Source organism: Amblyomma americanum, chromosome 7, assembly GCF_052857255.1.
Source record: "Amblyomma americanum isolate KBUSLIRL-KWMA chromosome 7, ASM5285725v1, whole genome shotgun sequence".
Taxonomy (NCBI): Eukaryota; Metazoa; Arthropoda; class Arachnida; order Ixodida; family Ixodidae; genus Amblyomma; species Amblyomma americanum.
Genome location: NC_135503.1, coordinates 3850052 through 3867431, shown reverse-complemented (window position 1 = coordinate 3867431; position 17380 = coordinate 3850052). Strand labels below are relative to the sequence as shown.

Below are 17380 nucleotides of genomic sequence, written 5' to 3'. Positions count from 1 at the left end.
ATTATTACACGGGCGCCTTTTTGCCTATCGCCTCCATCGAAACGCAGCCGCCGCAGTCGGGTTCGAACCCGGGTACTCCGGACCAGTAGCGCTCTGCTCTTCGAGGCGCGCGCGTGCTGGTGTGCTGCGCACACTCGTATACCGCCGCGCTCCGCCGCCACAGCCATCCCTCCGCCGACGTGCAAGCCGCTCTCTGCAGGGCCTGTGGTGGCCTGCGGAAATAATAACAGTAATTGTTTTTTTGGGGGGAAAGGAAATGGCGCAGTTTCTGTCTCATATATCGTTGGACACCTGAACCGCGCCGTAAGGGAAGGGATAAAGGAGGCAGTGAAAGAAGAAAGGAAGATTATATGCCGTAGTGGAGGGCTCCGGAATAATTTCGACCACCTGGGGATCTTTAACGTGCACTGACATCGCACAGCACACTGGCGCCTCCATAAAACGCAGCCGCCGCGGAGCTCCCGGGGCACTTGGTGCTCCACATGCAGATGGCGCCACCTTCCCACGTGCGTTGGGATTTTAGGCAGGAGAAGGGGAAGACGAGGGAGAGCGCGATGCAACTATAGATGCAACCAAAAAGCCGTCTGCCTGACAAAGGCGTCCCTCAATGACCCCGTGCTACCTATCGTTCCGGCTAGAGCGTACATCACAGCAGCGAGGTTTCGAAGACAATATTTGTTAAGAATGACAACTGGATCTCTTTTAAGATCTAGCTGATGATTACCTGCACCCTCAGGTATTCGTGGAGCAGGAAGTCATATGCCATTCACGGCAGCTTGAGGTATCCCTATCAAGGCTCCGCTGCCGGATCCCACCCTTAAAATTTTATTTGCACAGGTCTGGGTTGGCGCCTGATCCCGTCTGCGTATTCTGTGGTGAACACGAAACCATAGACCTTTTTTTTTTGTTTTGTCGCCGCTACACCATGACGAGAAGACGGTTTTTAGAGAAGCCACTACAACAGCTTGGCCTTTGTTTGAGCAGCTCAGACATATTGTCGTTTGGAGCCACCATACTTGGGTCTGCAGCCACAAGTCTGTTTTTTCCGCCGTCCAAATTTTTTTAATGGAATCAAATCGGCTACCTTTGTAACTTTTTTCAGTATTATTTTGATTCTTAGAATTATCATTATCATTTAACCACTCAGCTTTAAACCTCAGTGTCGATATCCTGCGTACGTGCGTTATGCATTTCCAGTTTCATTTCGCTGTTCCTTTTTGTTTACTTCTCCCTTCCTCAGCATTCATTTTATTTTCGTCCAGGAAATATTTACCTGAAAACTTTGTGTGCCCCCCAATTCTTGGACAATCCCCCTATGTGGGCATGTGCCATTGTATGAGGGTAACAACAACAAAAAGCCGTGTACAGCCTTTGCCAAAAGTAACCAGGCTGCATGGTTTGCTTCTAATTCCAATTGTAGAGCCCTTACGGCTTCCCTAAAGATCAAAAAGTTTCGGAAGGTCAGGACAAGGGTTCTCCTTATGATACACAGATTTAGAGCTTAAGGCCAACCGTCCAGCTTCTATGGTCCAGCTGGTTACCTTTGGCAATACACGCAGCCCCAGCCGTCCGCCTTAACTATGGTGGCAGATGACGCGACACAGTGCGCCTGTGCTGTCACTTCTGGTTGTGTGCGCTTCGTTTTATTTTTTTTTTCTCGTTTCTTTTTTTTACTCCAGCATGGATACGAATGTTGTGCCCGCCCGCTACAAAGGGTGATGTCGCACTATCATCATCATCATAATAAAGCTTGGTGGATAGGCTGGCTTGGTTGCTTGCTGCTGCGCGTTGTTGGGGTGTATTTACTGCAGTCTTTGCAAACATTTGCAGTTTTATGGTGATCGCACTGGAAAGCCCACTCTCAAATCAGCCATTACGTTTGACCAATAGGCCACAATCGCAGATTATTGAAGGCCATGACGGATGAAGCAACAATCATGGGAAAACTAGAGTGCCTCAAGGAAATAAGGTAAACACATTTTCGCTTTTATGCCCTTGCCTAGAGCGGCAGTAAACTCGATTTTATGGATGCTAGAAAGCAACCTAATTGGATCGCCACTCCATACTTCTTTTCATGTGATCGATTTCCTCCATTTTCACGTGGAATCACGTTGAATTTTCACCAGAACGATGTAACTGCTGCTAGAGTTCCGCCAAAGGTAGCATTTACTGACACTGCATAGGAAGCGAACAAAATTATTGCCTGTGATTACACGTTTTTGACCTTTCAGATATTAATTAATCTGCACACACGAAATAGATTGCCCTTCGATCACAGTGGCTGCTGGTTGCTTCAGTCTCTCTCCCTCTCTCTGTGTGGTATGTGTGCGCGTGTACTACATTTTCCATTGCATGCTTCATTCATCGTGAGACCGTGGCAGAGTGTAAAGGGTGCATGAAACACATTTGTAAAAACACTTATCCAACAGGGCACGCACAGTTCAGATGGAAAAGCTGAAATCAAGACTTCGGAATGAAATAGAGGCCACAGAGAATGAAGAAAGATGTCTTCAAGAGTACAGGCACGAGATGGAGTTGTTGCTGCAAGAGAAGATGGCCCATGTGGAGGAACTGAGGCAAATTCATGCTGACATCAATGTGGTAAGTATCAGAAACTGTTTGTCATTTTGATGTGAATATTATTTTATTTATTTATTTATTAATACTGTAATCCTTGACAGGCTCATACAGGAGTGGGAACAAAAAGCACACATTTCTAGCAATACTATACATTCAAACAATACATCTAAATGTAAATAAAATACAAAAATAAAACAGTACAGACTAACAGAAAAGGGTACACGTTATTCACATCTAATTAACAAAACTGACTACGAGCGGTATTCACAGGAAAGGGTACACTGCTTTTTGGCCACAATAAATGTTTTTGGCCACAATAAAGACTCCTCCTGTTCCTGAAAGAAGCTTTCAATCTTAGCGACAAATGCATCGGTAGGTACCGAGGTCACAAAGTCGCGTGGCAGTTTATTCCATAATTCTATGACTGATGGAAAGAAGGAATACTTGAATGTGTTACAGTGGGAAATGAATGGCCTGATACTCTTGTCCTGGTTTGTTTTGGATGAGAGCTGGTATGGCGGCTTTAGGTACTCGTGTTTGTTGATATGAATGCAGTCATGATAAAGGAGGAAAAGAAACTTTAAGGCAGCAACGCTTCGCCAGATCGCCAAGGTTTTAATCATAGCTCTGGTTGGTAGTGCAGTTATGCTGACGTCACGTGAATACTGTGAATATACAAACCGAAGTGCTTTATTCCTGAACCGAAGTGCTTTATACGGTTTTGCCTTATTAATAAGCTTTTCTTGTGGGAAGCAGTTCTGCTGTTGCCTTGTTTCTGGGTTTCATGAGGGTATCTCTCTGCTGCCTGGCTGCCCCAGATGGAGACTGTGATCAAGCAGTCTGAGGAAGACAGGAACAAGCACTTAGATGGGGCCAAGCAGATGCACCACGAGTACAAGCCACTCAAGGACCTGGTCGACAGGCTCCGGCTGGAGATTGGCCTGTCCAAGCTGCCTGAGCTGCATGAGGAAGACCAGACCTTCAAGCCAGAGTTTGTGAACACATACATGCTGCTAAAGGGGGTTGCATGGGTGCAGTTGTTCTGGAACCATTTTTGCAGTTTCTTGAGGAAATTTAAAGAGTAGCTACGAGGTTTTTTTGTTAACATTTTCGGTTGATAATCACATGACATTCTTCAGAGCTGCCTTCTCTCCAGCACGAAAAAAAAAAATTTTCAAAATATCGAGTGGAAGTTTTTTAAAACAGGAAAATAGGGCAACTGAAACCTAGACTGGGTTTCTACCAAACTATGACATCACGACAGACCAGACTATGAATGACATCACGGATACTGTCACGAAACCTATCGTGTGCACAGTGATTGGTTAAACTGGCAACTATAATTGACAGCTTGAATCATTATTTTTCTGAAATGGCTAAAAATAAGTTCAAACGAAGCTCAGAGCGCAGAGGAAATGAAAAAAATTGTGCAAACTCTGCCACCACAAGTGCACACAAAAAAATTTGTCCTAATTGAGGCCACAAGATGGGAAATTTAAAAATTAATTTGCGCTGCAACGAAACAGTACCAGGGAGCAAAATTTGGCATATAAGATCCGAAGGCTGCAGAGAACATACCATGAACATTTTATAGTAGGATACAACTTGAAAAACAGCAGTTGTTAACAATGGGCCATGGTACACGTTGTCCTTTGTTACTCCGCTGAGCAATCGCAACAGTAAATGAAATCAGCTTTTTAATGTTTGACTATACCAAACAAGCCAGACACAGAAAAATTTTAGAGCTTATAATTTTTTCGTGTGATTAGCTTCTTGTTTAGGTAACAAGAAAAGTTTTGACACTTTTTTTTTTTTTTTCATGGAGGAATTCTGTGCAGCGGTCCTAAATGTGGGCGGAGCTTCACTGCACACTTAAGTTGTATGCAACTATAGTAGTAATCATGGCGCTTAATTGCACAGAACAGCTTTGTAAATTACATACTTGCGTACTTTCTGCTTAATTATTTAATGCTCGGAGGATGACTTTATGAGGGTGTTAAATGTGAGGGAAGACTGCAGGACTTGGGTTCGTACTGCACCAGATGCTACCCTTGGTGGGATAATAGGAGAAGACGAAGCCGCATGTAAAAAAAAAGAGACAGTCTAATTCGGAGAGAGAAAAAAAAAGTCTGAACAAGCTCGGAAATTGGAGGGAGAAAACATATGAGGGGAAAAAAAAGGTGAAAGACATAAGAGCGCAAACTGGCAACACGGACAAGGAAGGGAACAGGACGAGCGCTTTCTTCCTTGTCCGTGTTGCCAGTTTGCGCTCTTATGTCTTTCACGAATATGCACCAACAAGCCCAGTTGCAAGTACTTCTTAAAAAAAAGGTGTCCACTTAAGTGTCAGGCTTGGGGCCCTAGATGCGGTGAACAACGATTGTAGTCCTAAAATCGGCATAAAAGGTTGCATATCTGTGTCAAACTTGATTACATGTCATGCATAAATAATGAAAACAGTTTTAATTCCCGTGTTCCCCCCTTAAATTGTTGATGCTTTTCATACAAAAACATACATTGGTGCTCATGATTGTGATTTATCTGCCAAGATATGGCTTCTAATGTTTTTTTTACAGCAATAACTGCATGTCACACTTCCTGTGGTGCGCATGATGTCGGAGAGTTTTAGCAGAGCATGATCGCGCACCGGCTCTACTCAGTGGGCAAGCGGGAGCATTATACCCATGCCACATGCGCACAAGATATGACAGTAAATGGTTAAGGCCTTAAGTTTGTTAATGCCATTATTTTTGGAGTTGGTGCTGCATGTTCACATTTAATGTCATTATACGAAAGTTACGATGACGATAATGCTTGCAAGGCAGTGAAAATTTCCGCCTAAATATAAACAGTGCTAATGAGCACAGTATCTTGGGAATGTTATTTAAATGCAATATAAAAATTATTTCACAGAAAATACTGCTGCTCTTGCTTGACAATTCGAAAAAGTAGCCATAAACTCGCGTGTCAGCACACAAGCCGAGATTATCCGTCAGAATTACTCAGAGGTGCTGGTAAAAGTGTCACCCTTTGCATCAAAAATGCAGTAGAGATGCCTCATCTGACTGAATTGTTATGAATTAACCACTTACTAATGGTTTGGAAGTTGTTCGTAACAAATTTGCGTGCTTTTCTGCGTGTGGAATGGGGACGAGAGTATGGCAAACTCTGTAGGTCGCGAATGGCAGTAAGGCTAATGCCATTAAATTTATGCATATGGCACCGCACGAATGCCAATAAAACTTAAAGCAGTAAGCACTTAATGGCACGGTTATTACTGTACGTGCATGAAACGATCAGGCAGGAGTGCACTAGTGGAGCATGGCGCTCTTGAACCGGCCTGCCCAGTATGGCAGCTGCCACTTTGTAGTTTCACTTATGCATTTGTGTTTGAGAGTAAATTACACCGGAAGTATGTTGTTTTTCTTGTTGTAAAATGTTTAGAAGGAAGCAATTATTTCTTAGCACAGTGGGACAATCAACTATTTGCAGCACCTTTGTATCAGCCTAGTGTTTCATGCCTGCCTATTATTGGGTGGCTTAATGAACTGAGGACTTCTTTCACTTGGGAATAACTGAGGTATTATTTCAGTCTATGTTACATATGTATGGTTGCGAGGAATACAGAGATGTGTCTGATGTGAAGCAGCTTGAGAGGCAACGCCTTGTGAGGTGAATCGTCTGCTCCATGTTTACTTGAGGGCGGGGAGAAAGACTGCGACCGCGGACCAATGTGCCTGATGCGTTGCTCGCAGTTGCTTTGCTCTGATCACTGCGGGTCCATGGTGCTGCTGGTATAGCTGTGCCATCTGTTGGAGCTTCTTGAAACGCCTAGTTCCCTTGGTTTCACATTGTTGTCATCACGTCTGGACACGCCAGCACAGGCAGACTCGGAGCAAAAAGGTGGCCAGCTCAGGGGCATGGCCACTGCACCCTTGTCTCCACCCTTCGATGAAGGCCAGCATGGGCAGCCTAATTCAAAACTGCTGCCCCCATTTCAGACTGTGGTGTAGGGCAGTGACAGTTTGGTGGCAGTGGCAGTCACCCGTGGTATTGGGCCAGTGTTGAATTGGACTGTGCAAACTTGGACAAATTGGGCGATAGATGTAGCGTTATTCTGTTTGCTTCCCCGCCCTTCGTCCAAATTTGTCCAAAGTTGGTGCTGTCCGATTCAGTGTGACAAACCAGCTAGCCCTGATTACTCGTATCTAAGGATAGCAACTGTTATTTTTTTATTATTGTTGTAGTTCCAGCTTTTATATGTCACGAAATGCCAGAAACCCATGTACTATGCGATGTCAGTGCACGTTAAAGGGACACTGAGGAGAAATTGAAGTTGGCTTGTATCAGTAGAATAACAGCTCCTGATTACAAAAACGCCACTGTTATTGAAAACAAAGCTCTTGTAAGGTAGAAAATAGCAAGAACCAAAATACAGGTATCGCTGCCACAGGCCAATCACGCAAGTACAAGCGTGGTGACACCATAGGACAAGAGATGCCACCTTGGAGGAATTTTCCTTCCTACATGGAGCCGCGAATCTCTGAGGCTGACAAAGGAAGGTTGCACGGTTCAATATTGAAGTAAGTTTTGTTTTAAAACCGATAGTGCACTATTATAATACAAGGAAGGCAGACAAAAGACAACCTGAATGCTGGAAGCAAAGAAAACCGATGCTTTGCGGCGCCACAGGCGGCTAGGAGAGTTTCGATTTGTTATGGCGCTTTGCGTCTGTGAGCTTTGCATGCCCCGTGGCTGTGTTTTTGACGCGCTTCTGATTTACAAGCGCCGAACAGCAGAGGAACTCCTAGTGCCGCTTCAAGTGCTAGTTAACCTTTGAAGGAGCCTGTTAAGGCTTGCCAGATGATCGCCATGGTCGATGAAAAACTATGATGGCACGATGGCCGGTGATCGTACAAGGCAGCACATGTGTATTCGCACGCTCGCCCGGCGAAACATTCCCAGTTGTGCCAGTCAACTTCAAACTACTTAACTGAAATCGTTTATTAGGGACGGGAGACAAGGTACAAGGCAGTTCAGAAAATTTGCTGATGGCCTAGCTCTGTTAGGCCAGGATATACCTAGCGAAAGCGCGAAAATTTTTGCATCAGAAGAGTGCATTCACTAGATGCGCCTTTATTGATGGTTACAACTTGAGCCGTCGTGGCGAAGTGGTAGCGTCTCCGCCTCAAACGCCAAAGGCCCTGGTTCGATTCCGAACCTCGGCACAAGAGTTCTTTTTTTTATTCAGTGAGTGAGTGAGTGGGCGGGGGGTTTCAGTGGCTCCCATGGATACCGCCAACGAATACGTTGGTTAGCGGTTAAGCGCAGGCTCTGTTAATACACGTTTATGCTCCAACGTAACGCGCGCGCGCGCGCGCGCGCGCGCTGCACGGCGACGTTACGTTGGCCAAAGCGAGACCCTCTATACTCCCACTGCGCTTGACCGCCGACGCGTTCGGCGGCTTCGGCGCACTCTCACCGCACTGGCGGGAAGACTTGGAGCATGTCTCTATTTCGCGCTGAGTGCGCCAACCGCCGCCAGCCCGGCCAGACTGATTCGGTTCCACGGCGAGGTGCGCGTTGTGACGTAATTCAATAGCTTCGGCAGTTGGGCGGAACTGTTTTTTTCGAGCTCGGGTAATTTAATTCATTCACAGTTCATATCTGAAGGTACATGCAAGTGGGTGAGAGAGCCCGATCCAGTGGACCCGTTGGATCTAGCAGAAGCCGTTGAAGCGTCGTGCGCCGGCTTTAGTTTCAAGGCGCCAACTTTAAACGCGACCGCCCTTGAGCACCCATCCATTTTTTTGTGGCAGAAAAAACAAATAAATAACTTGGCCCTTGCAACCGTGGGAGACCTCGACGCCGCCTGCTGCGCCGTGCAACCGCGCCATTCAAGGAATCACAATCCGTTGGCCCCAAAGCCCCGGCCAGCCTCCGATGGGCACAAGGCGCCGACCTTGTCCTGGTGCCCTCGCGACTCCCCACACTGGGGTTATGATATTTAGTTTGCAACGGCTGCTCAACGAGGAAGGGGGAAACGACCCGCCGGCGCCTAACCTAACCTTGCTCCCTCAAAAGCATCGCACGCTCTGTTAAGCTGAGGTCGCTGAAATGCAGGCCGGAGTTTTTGCGAGAACTACGTATTCGGGTTCGGGAACAGGATCCATCATAATGCTGGCAAGACGCCGGTGCAAACGTAAACGAAGCGGTGGTAGCGACCCCCGATAGATGCCTTCAGCGTGCGGCAGCGGTAGCTTTCATGTCGGCAGCTGCTAGACCGCACCGCTAGCCGCCAGAAATCACGGAGTCTCCGTTTAAGTCACGTTTCACGTCACTCCGTCCTGTGACGTCATAAGAGTTCTCCGTGACGTCATAAGAGTTCTCGAGTTTGAATCGGAGCGGCGGGAAAAACTTTTTTAACTTGAATCCAAATTTCTTTGAAATAAATGCATCTTTCGCTCCCGGACAAGCGGCAACAAAGTCATGACATGCCGAACTATCAGATTTTGCTAACAAAAAAAATTTGATAGGGCTCTCCTCAGTGTCCCATTAAAGTACCCCAGGTGGTGGAAATTATCTGGAGCCATTCACCCCGGTATTCTTCATAGCCTGAGTTGCCTTGGGATGTTAAACCCCATAAACCAAACCTTTTATAACCAGTAAGCACCCTCAGCGGTTTGCCTCTCTCTGGTCAGCTAAAATACTATTTCATATGTGCTGTTTCGATAGGGCTAAGCATTTAGTGTGCTTATATGCTCTCCTGAATGTGTCAGTTGGCCGCTGTCAGTGTAGCATGCTGTAATGAAAACTCCGTATTGGTCACCCCTGACAATTTAATGTGACCCAGCTCACTGGTCTCTTCTGGCCCATCTCAAGAGTTCACCGTCTATAGCCAAATTAGCTCATGCACTGCAGAGGTGAGAGGATCACTGCAGCGGAGAGCAAGAGGTCTGGGAGCTCTTTGCATGGCACTGCTTTAATCGTTCCTTAAAATCGTATCTGCATTATTTAGTAGCCTAGGTGCGGGCTAGATGGAAGCGACTGCAGGGTGGTGGTGGTGTTGTGTGCAACAGGTTTTTCGAGAAGCAGAAGACCGAGTGGCACCAGAGCGACATGGCTGAAGCAGCCCTGCCCCCGTCCCTGGCCGCAGCGGTGCAGCAGATGCAGCAGCCGGGGAGGAGCAAGGCTCTGGCCGAACGCCCGCAGCCCTCGGCCTTCCGCCAGCAGCCGCCACCCATGAAGGCAAGGGAATCTGACACCCCCTGCTGGGAAACTGCAGTTAATGCATGGGGAGTGCACCTGTGCTTGAGAATGCTCAACTTTGGACTGTGCTCTGAAGCAGTCGCTATTGGTTTTGCACGGCGCAACGTTTGGTGTAAGGCCTCCCTGCAGCGAAACATGTTTTAGTGCACATGGTCTAGCTGTGTACCTCAGAAGGAGCATCGCAGTAAACATGGTTCACTGGCTGTAAGAGGCTACATGTCGAGCTGTAGCCAGTGTCATATTCAAGGGGTAAGCACATGTCATGTCAGTTGGCAGAGGTGCTGTCATTCAACCGAAGCCACAACAGTAGAGAGAGCTTACATTCTTTACTCGAGGACAGACTGTGACACCCATTAAACTGTTCTCTGCCTTCTTTCTGGTCAGCAAAGCACGTGGCTTTGTCTTTGCAGTTCAGCAGTGGCCACACTTTACCGTCTTGCCTTGCAGACTCTGAACAGTGCATACTCGTTGCAAGTGTGTGTGCAAAAAGCAAGCAGTCCGGTGCAGGACTTAACTGACGGAGCAGTGTTGTGATAAGCCTAAAAAAAGTCCAACTTTTTTGTTTCATAAATGAAATTAATAAATGGCCAGGCTTAGCTTGGTTAAGCCAAGAATGCGTTGCATATCTCGATGGAGTTCCGTGCTGCTCCGTTGACTCGATAGGCTATTGACTCGATCGCCATTGAAACTGCCCGTGTAGCAGCGCTCGATCGCCTTTGAGTCGATAGACTATCGGTTCGAGGGCCCTCAAAATGCCCGTGTGACAGGGGTATAAGACTGTCCCGGCGAAGGAGCACAGCTCTTTTATACATATGCCGTGACGTCAATCAGCGCAGCGCCCCTAGCGGGAGGAGCGGGAGTCAGGTGGTGGCTGCGGCCGCGCGCGACCGCGCGAGTTGGGGCCCAGCTTTTCCTCCGGCTGTCGTGACGTCACGTCACGTGGTTTGGTGGCTGCCCGGCCGCGCCCAAGGGCTGAACTGAGTGATTGCAATATGCAACGCATAAAAATGACATCCCCTGCGCATTTGTTTCCCTATCTCAGCCATTATAGTCAGGCATCAGAAGTCATCAGCTGCTTCTAACAAGTCCTGTGCAGCTTCAGCATGAAATCTTCCTGCTTCTGCTGCTGCTGCTGCTGCATAAAACTAGAAATTGATGTTTTAGTATATGATTTTTGTCTTGCATTGAAATACTGCAGCAAGATTTCAGATGTGACATTCCTTCGAGTGCTCTTACGGTCAGTTAGTGACTCAGGTAGTCTAGCATTGAAGAGCTCCCCATGATGCGTGTTACTTCAACACCGCTGCAGCCATTTCTAAACTTGTGCTGCTAGAATTTCATGTGTTTTCTGAGGGACTTGTCTTTACAAAGCAATACGACAGTCTTTGATGATAATTGTCTGATATGAAAGCACAGCCTCTTATGAAGGCAATGATCCGATTGCCATGCTATTGTGAATGTGTTGCCGACATCTCACATTATCTTATTTGATGGCTTCCGTCTACACGTCAAGCTGACAAAAGTGGTTAGTGAGTGAAGCATGCAGATGAAACTGAAGAAAGGCATGCAGATTAAAAAAGGCACGCAGATATAAAAAGGCATGTAGATGAAACTGTGTCTTGCATATACCTTTCTGTCATTATATATCGAACAGGTGAAAATAGTCGTTAGTACACTTGGGGTAGAACAGTCTGGCAGGGACGCTCAAACTTGTTCATACTCTTATATTTTTCATTCACATGGCTAGGGAAATACAGGCATACATTGTTGACCATGGCGTACTTGCTAAGAAATGTTGTGATTTTTGCGACTTGCCTTTTACCAGTAAATATGGATAAAATACTTCATCAGAGGCAGGAATTCAGCTGGATTAGAGGTAAGTAATTACTTAGGAAGTGTGGTCTGCAGTCAAGAAATTTTTACGCTTCTAGTTTTGACGTTGTGCTGCTGCTTTCACTTTTGTTCATATTAAATATTGCAGAGATGTTAAAGATAAGCTTTCATCAACATTTTACTGCACGTTGTCATCGTATCTGGCAAGCGCTCTCTACTTTTTGTGTCCGTTGTGCACAGATCCTAATATGCTTTTAACCTGGCCACTTGCTCTTGTAGGCTTGCCTGTCCTGTCACCAGCAGATTCATCGCAATGCACCCATCTGCCCTCTGTGCAAGGCAAAGAGCCGCTCGAGGAATCCTAAAAAGCCCAAGCGCAAGCTTGAAGATTAAGCACCATCAGCACCTCTGTTTTTTGAGATCCCATGCACACGAGTTGTTTTTCATTTCATTACGTTCTGCCTTCTTTATTTTTTGTCCAGTCAGACTTCACACGAATCATCACATCACACATTCGTTCATGGGGCGCCTCACACGCTAAGAGGTACAGAGTCCTGTACAAAACCAAATAGTAAAGCCTAATCTCTCCAGGATCTAGTCCGGAGCTCATCCTGCTCTAATCTGATTTCCTGTAGCAAAGCTGACACAGCCAGTGTTTAGCTTCTTTTCATTGATCCTGGCATTGTGGCACCTGTTCAAAATGGCTTGTGTTTAAAGTGCATTGATTTTGAAAATTTTTGTTAGAGCCATAGACGAGAGCAAGCATTGTTCCGCATCTGCTCTGTGCATTAGCCGTAATGGTGCCTGTAATTCACATATAAAATGCAGCATTTATTTCTCATAGTGCATTGTGCTCATTATTTCAAAACCTGCGCAACAGTTTTTGTTTCTTTGGAACAGTTCATTAAGCATTTTTGTGTTCGTGCCTATTTCATTTTGTAGATTTTCATGATTGCGACACAGGTTTTTTTTTTTTAGTTATGCTGTCAAGTGTATATATTTATTTACTCGTAATGAGAAGAAAGGGGTAGAGTTTCAGAATGCAGAGTAATGGAAGTGTAGTGCTGCAGTCGTTAGATGTCATTGGCTGTAATATACAAATGCATGATGCATTAGGCTCATTTATTCAGTTTGATTCTCCCCAATAGGTGGATGGACTTTAATGCTAGAATTTGCCGTTGTGGGGCACATACATTTAGCAGGAGCTTAAGGTTTAGAATTTTGCATGGATAATATAATGTGCATGAGCAGCGAGATGGTGGCTGGTGGCATTCCGCAGTGTCTCGCAGAACTCAAGCCAATTTTTTATTGTAAAAAATTTGTTTTGGGTTGTTCTGATTATTATTCGTTGTTTTTTCTGGTAAGTATTTTTAAGACTTAGCTAGCATGACTAACAATTAATCACAGATTTTGTAACCACTGGAGACCAGACAATTCCCGTCAAAGTTATTTAGTGCCAGCCGTGCATAATCCATAGGATTCCTTTAGTAAGTGTGGCTTGTTTTGCATGGAATAATATGTACTCAAAGCTGCTGCTTTCACTGGGGGATACGAGATCTGCGGTGTTTATAGTAAATGTATAAGTGTGTCAGCACATTTTAGGTTTTCCCCTCGATTCTCATGCTAAACAACACTGCTTCTGAAATGCAAGAAAGATTCAGCATTGCTGAAGTCCCTTGTGGAGTGTATGGTATGTAAATGTTATTTTGTTTGTTGCCTATTCTTAGTGCGGTTGCTTTCTTGTGCTTGTATGATCAGTGGTTGTTGGCATAGTACAGCTTGGAGTCCAACTGCTGTAGCGCATTGTGTCCTCATGTTGACAGTGTGCAAGGAAAGGTTGGGTGCAGCCACCTCTACTTTGAACTGGTGGTGGCTGAGTGAAGGGCTGGCGTTGTTTGCATCTTATGCATTAAGAATGGTCGTTTTCTAGTGTGGAGTTTTTAAACGAGAAAAGGTTCTCTTCCATGTCATTTCTAAAGTGAAGGAATGTTGCAAGCTATACTACGTTTCATACATCAGGTGCAACACTGTCAAAGCTAGCGCTGTCGTTTGCACTGCCTGCATCCGCGACCAAAAAGTAGTGCGTTGCTTGTGGTGAACGAAACACAGTAAATACTTTGCCTTCAGAGTTATTACATGACACATTTGTTATGAGCTTGATTTAATGCACTCTTATTACTGACAACACGCTATCACTTTCTCGTGGCTTAGGCCACTCGGCCACAGAACAAGCGGGGAGTAACACGGCACCGTTATTTTTCCGTGTGGACTACTTCCGTACCTTTCACACCGTTGCACCTGATGTATGGAACGGACTATAGTTCATGTACTCATTTAGGAAATGTTAAAGCACCACGTTTGTATGCATTTATTTTGAAGGGGCCCTGCAATGCCTTCTGAACGCAGCATGTAAACTCGCATGATTGCTAGATTGTGTTGTGAGAAAGATCCGAGCCAGATATGCTTTACATGCAGCAGAAAACCCACAACCATGCTTGAAAGTTGGCGACCCCTTTCCAGCGGCTCTTCAAACTTGCACCCTCCTCCATGTCATGCGTGTGCGTATTTAGATTTAGAAATGGTTAATGGTCAGATTCTTCTAGATGTCGCACAGCTGCCTTGGCAGCGGCCAGTCATCTGCACTGTGACGGTATGTCGTGAAGCTCTGGGGTAGGGTAGCCCGAAAAGGAAAGCCATTTTGAGTGGACAAAAAAAAAAAAATGTATAAGTGCAGTTCACATGTACCTCTACACATGAGAAATGCAGCGTGACATTACATACTGCGCACAATGCGTCGAGGAACATGCCAAATTTATTTTGGTGTGAAACAATCTAGCTTTCTTGAAGTCTTAAAAATTGAGAAAACTTTCAATAGAAGTGGAGTTTCGAAATAAATGGAAGCACCTAATTTCTTTGGTGTTTTGACCGTGCAGTAAAAAAATTTAATTTCTATATTTAACATTGCTTTGCTATGGAAACTTCAGTGCACAAATTGAGCATTTAGCAATGATAAAAGTAGTCTTGTGTAGTGCGATGGCAGTGCAAAAACAGCCGACAAGGTAGAGTGCGTAAGCCTTGAGTGCGCCATTGCTTTGCTTATGCAGCATGGCCTGCCGCCATCTCTGCCAAGAGGATGTGGTAAAAAGTGCTTGCCACTTAGTGTCTTTTTCAGTGTATCCAGCTGCCATTGCCTTGAAAATGGGGCTCAGTCCACCATGCACTTTTAAGCTGTGAAGCAATGAAATCGCGCCAAGTACAGAAGAGCGGCAGTGAGCGGCGCACACCACACTAGCTGGTAGACAGTATTGCTCGTGCTTCTTGGTTTGACCCATGCGGGCCCCGATAAAACGTTTACTGCTTTTTGTGTGTTTGGTTTTCACAGGCCATACTTTTAAATCGTTTGGTTTTCACCACGAAAACCTTGGAAGATAAACAGTGATGAACATATCGACACAACTCTGCAGAATGTAGGTGTTCTTTTAGATTAATTGCTTAGTACTGCTCCAAGTACCACATGAATGAAGCTGCATAACACGGGTGAAACAAAAGTGCAAAGCATTTTTCTTGGGATGTGCCAAGTGTTACCTGGTTTTACGAGATAACCATGGGGTGTTACATTGCACGAGTATGATGCAAATTTTCATGTAGAGTTTACAGGTGTGATATGTAAAGGAACCACATAACTGGGAAACAAGCGGTTCCCAGGCCAAGCTCTAAAACATAACGGGACACCAACGTGTACTAATTCCAGAGAGCCGCAAGCTGCACTTGGACCCGCGAGCCGCATGCGGCCACAGTTTGGCCACCCCTGCTATAGTAGCTAGGATAAAGCACTATAACAGTGTCCTGTATTACTCTGCTGGTCAATCGAAACAGTGACCAAAATCAATTTTTTAATGTTTGACTGTATCAAACAAGCCAGAGGCCCATCCTGTCCATTGTCTTCTGTGTGTCCGTCTTTCTTTAGCGGTGTAGAACTTTACCTTTATTATCAAGTCCAAAGATACTTGGAGGTTCCGAGTCAGCCCAGTTTATGTGACGTCGCTAGGTGTGGCTGGATCCTAAATACATGTGCGGCGCGATTCTTGGCATTGTCCGATTATGTGGCAGGCTGGAGCATTCCACGTTGATCTTGGTGTGCCGAGAGAATTATTAACATCCCCCTGTGTCTATTACGTGTGCGGCAGATGCTCGAGTAGCAGTTTCTCTCGAGGTTCAGTTTGGTCACATGCTGCGTTCCCCGTGCGCCAGACATCTGCATTGCGCTGTTTAATCCTTTCGGCAAAAATTTTTTGTTTTTCCTCGCATATGACGTAGGGCAAATCAGTGCAGGGAATATCGTTTATTAATTGATTTACAGATACTGCTAGCCTCTTTGAAGAGGCTGTGGCAAGTTGGCAGTAAAAAAGATGCATGCTCACAACAATCAGAAAAAAGAATGGTGCACTTTTTACACAACCAGGACATAGACTGAGACAAAAATTTCGGCTGGATAAATGCATGATCACAAGATTCTGAAAACAAGGAAAATTGATAGAGCCCCCCCCCCCCCCCCCCCCCCCCCCCCCCCCCCCCCCCCCCCCCCCCCCCCCCCCTCCATGAAAAAAAAAAAATGCACTGAGCTGTTGTAGACATTCTCCATAGGCCCTAGCCTAGAATGGTGGTTCAAATTTCTATGAACGTAGAAAACGTTGCTCAGGAATGTGGTAGTAGATGGGGGAAGCGACAAAGTTTTGGGGCGAAGCGCTCTATAAATTGCATATGAAAAAAAAAAGTGCATCTATGTGGAACTTGTATTCTTGTAGGTGCTTCTTCTGTTTGTGCCTATTGGTTCTTGCCAATGAGACAGATGCTTGCTACTGTCGATTCACAGTATGTTGTAAAGCTGGTAAAGAAGTTTTAAGTGCAAGAACTTAGCCCACTTGCTAATTGTGGGTAAACTGCCATAGCCAGGAGTTCTGAAGGTGAAGTTTAACAATTGTGTTTGTCGTAAATAAATCTGGATGTTCTGTGCTAAATGCTCTCTAATTTAGCTATGCCTGTGTTTGTATATGGGAGCCAAGATGCTATGCCATACTCAAGCACAGATCAAACTAGTGAGCTATATGCGAGGAGTTTTGTACCTGGAGAGGTGGCTTTTAACGTCAGTTTCAAGGAATAAAGAATGCAGAGGACTTTGCTATTGACATAGACATATCCCTCCCATTTCAGGTCTCCAGTAATAAATATACCCAGATATTTAAATTCATATACTTTCTTTCCTTCGGACTCCTGATGGTCACAGTGGAAAAAGAAAAGCCCTATTACTGTAGTTGTAATCATGCAGTCCATTTTGGTTACGTTGATGGCCATCTGCCAGGTTTCACCCCAAGCCGATTATCTGCGAAAGTATATTGTTTATAGCTCATTGATTGGGACTATTTGTTACCTTAAATATGATGCATTCATATGCAAACATATGAACAGTAGCATCAGCATTTGAGCGATATCATGCATGAAAACCAAAAAGAGAATTGGAGCGCTAGAACTGTACCATGATGGACTCCAGAGGATACCTGTGATAAGTCTGAAGGTTGATTATCTATAGATATCTATTTGTAATGACAAATATATATATAATTCTTTACGAATAATCTTTTAGCCAATTATGGTTTATGGGAGTTTAGCGTCCCAAAGCGACTGAGGACTGTGATGGACA

At 45.2% G+C, this 17380-nt stretch overlaps 1 protein-coding gene across 1 annotated transcript; it reads left to right on the top strand.

Moving 5' to 3' along the window:
• Positions 1–1737: 1737 nt before the first annotated feature.
• On the top strand, positions 1738–16234 carry LOC144098290 (zinc finger C4H2 domain-containing protein). The gene is made up of 5 exons (XM_077630807.1): positions 1738–1969; positions 2430–2601; positions 3399–3571; positions 9660–9828; positions 11962–16234. The coding sequence occupies exons 1-5, from the start codon at positions 1917–1919 to the stop codon at positions 12073–12075; spliced, it is 681 nt and encodes a 226-aa protein (XP_077486933.1). The 5' UTR covers positions 1738–1916; the 3' UTR covers positions 12076–16234.
• The last annotated feature ends 1146 nt before the right edge of the window (positions 16235–17380 follow it).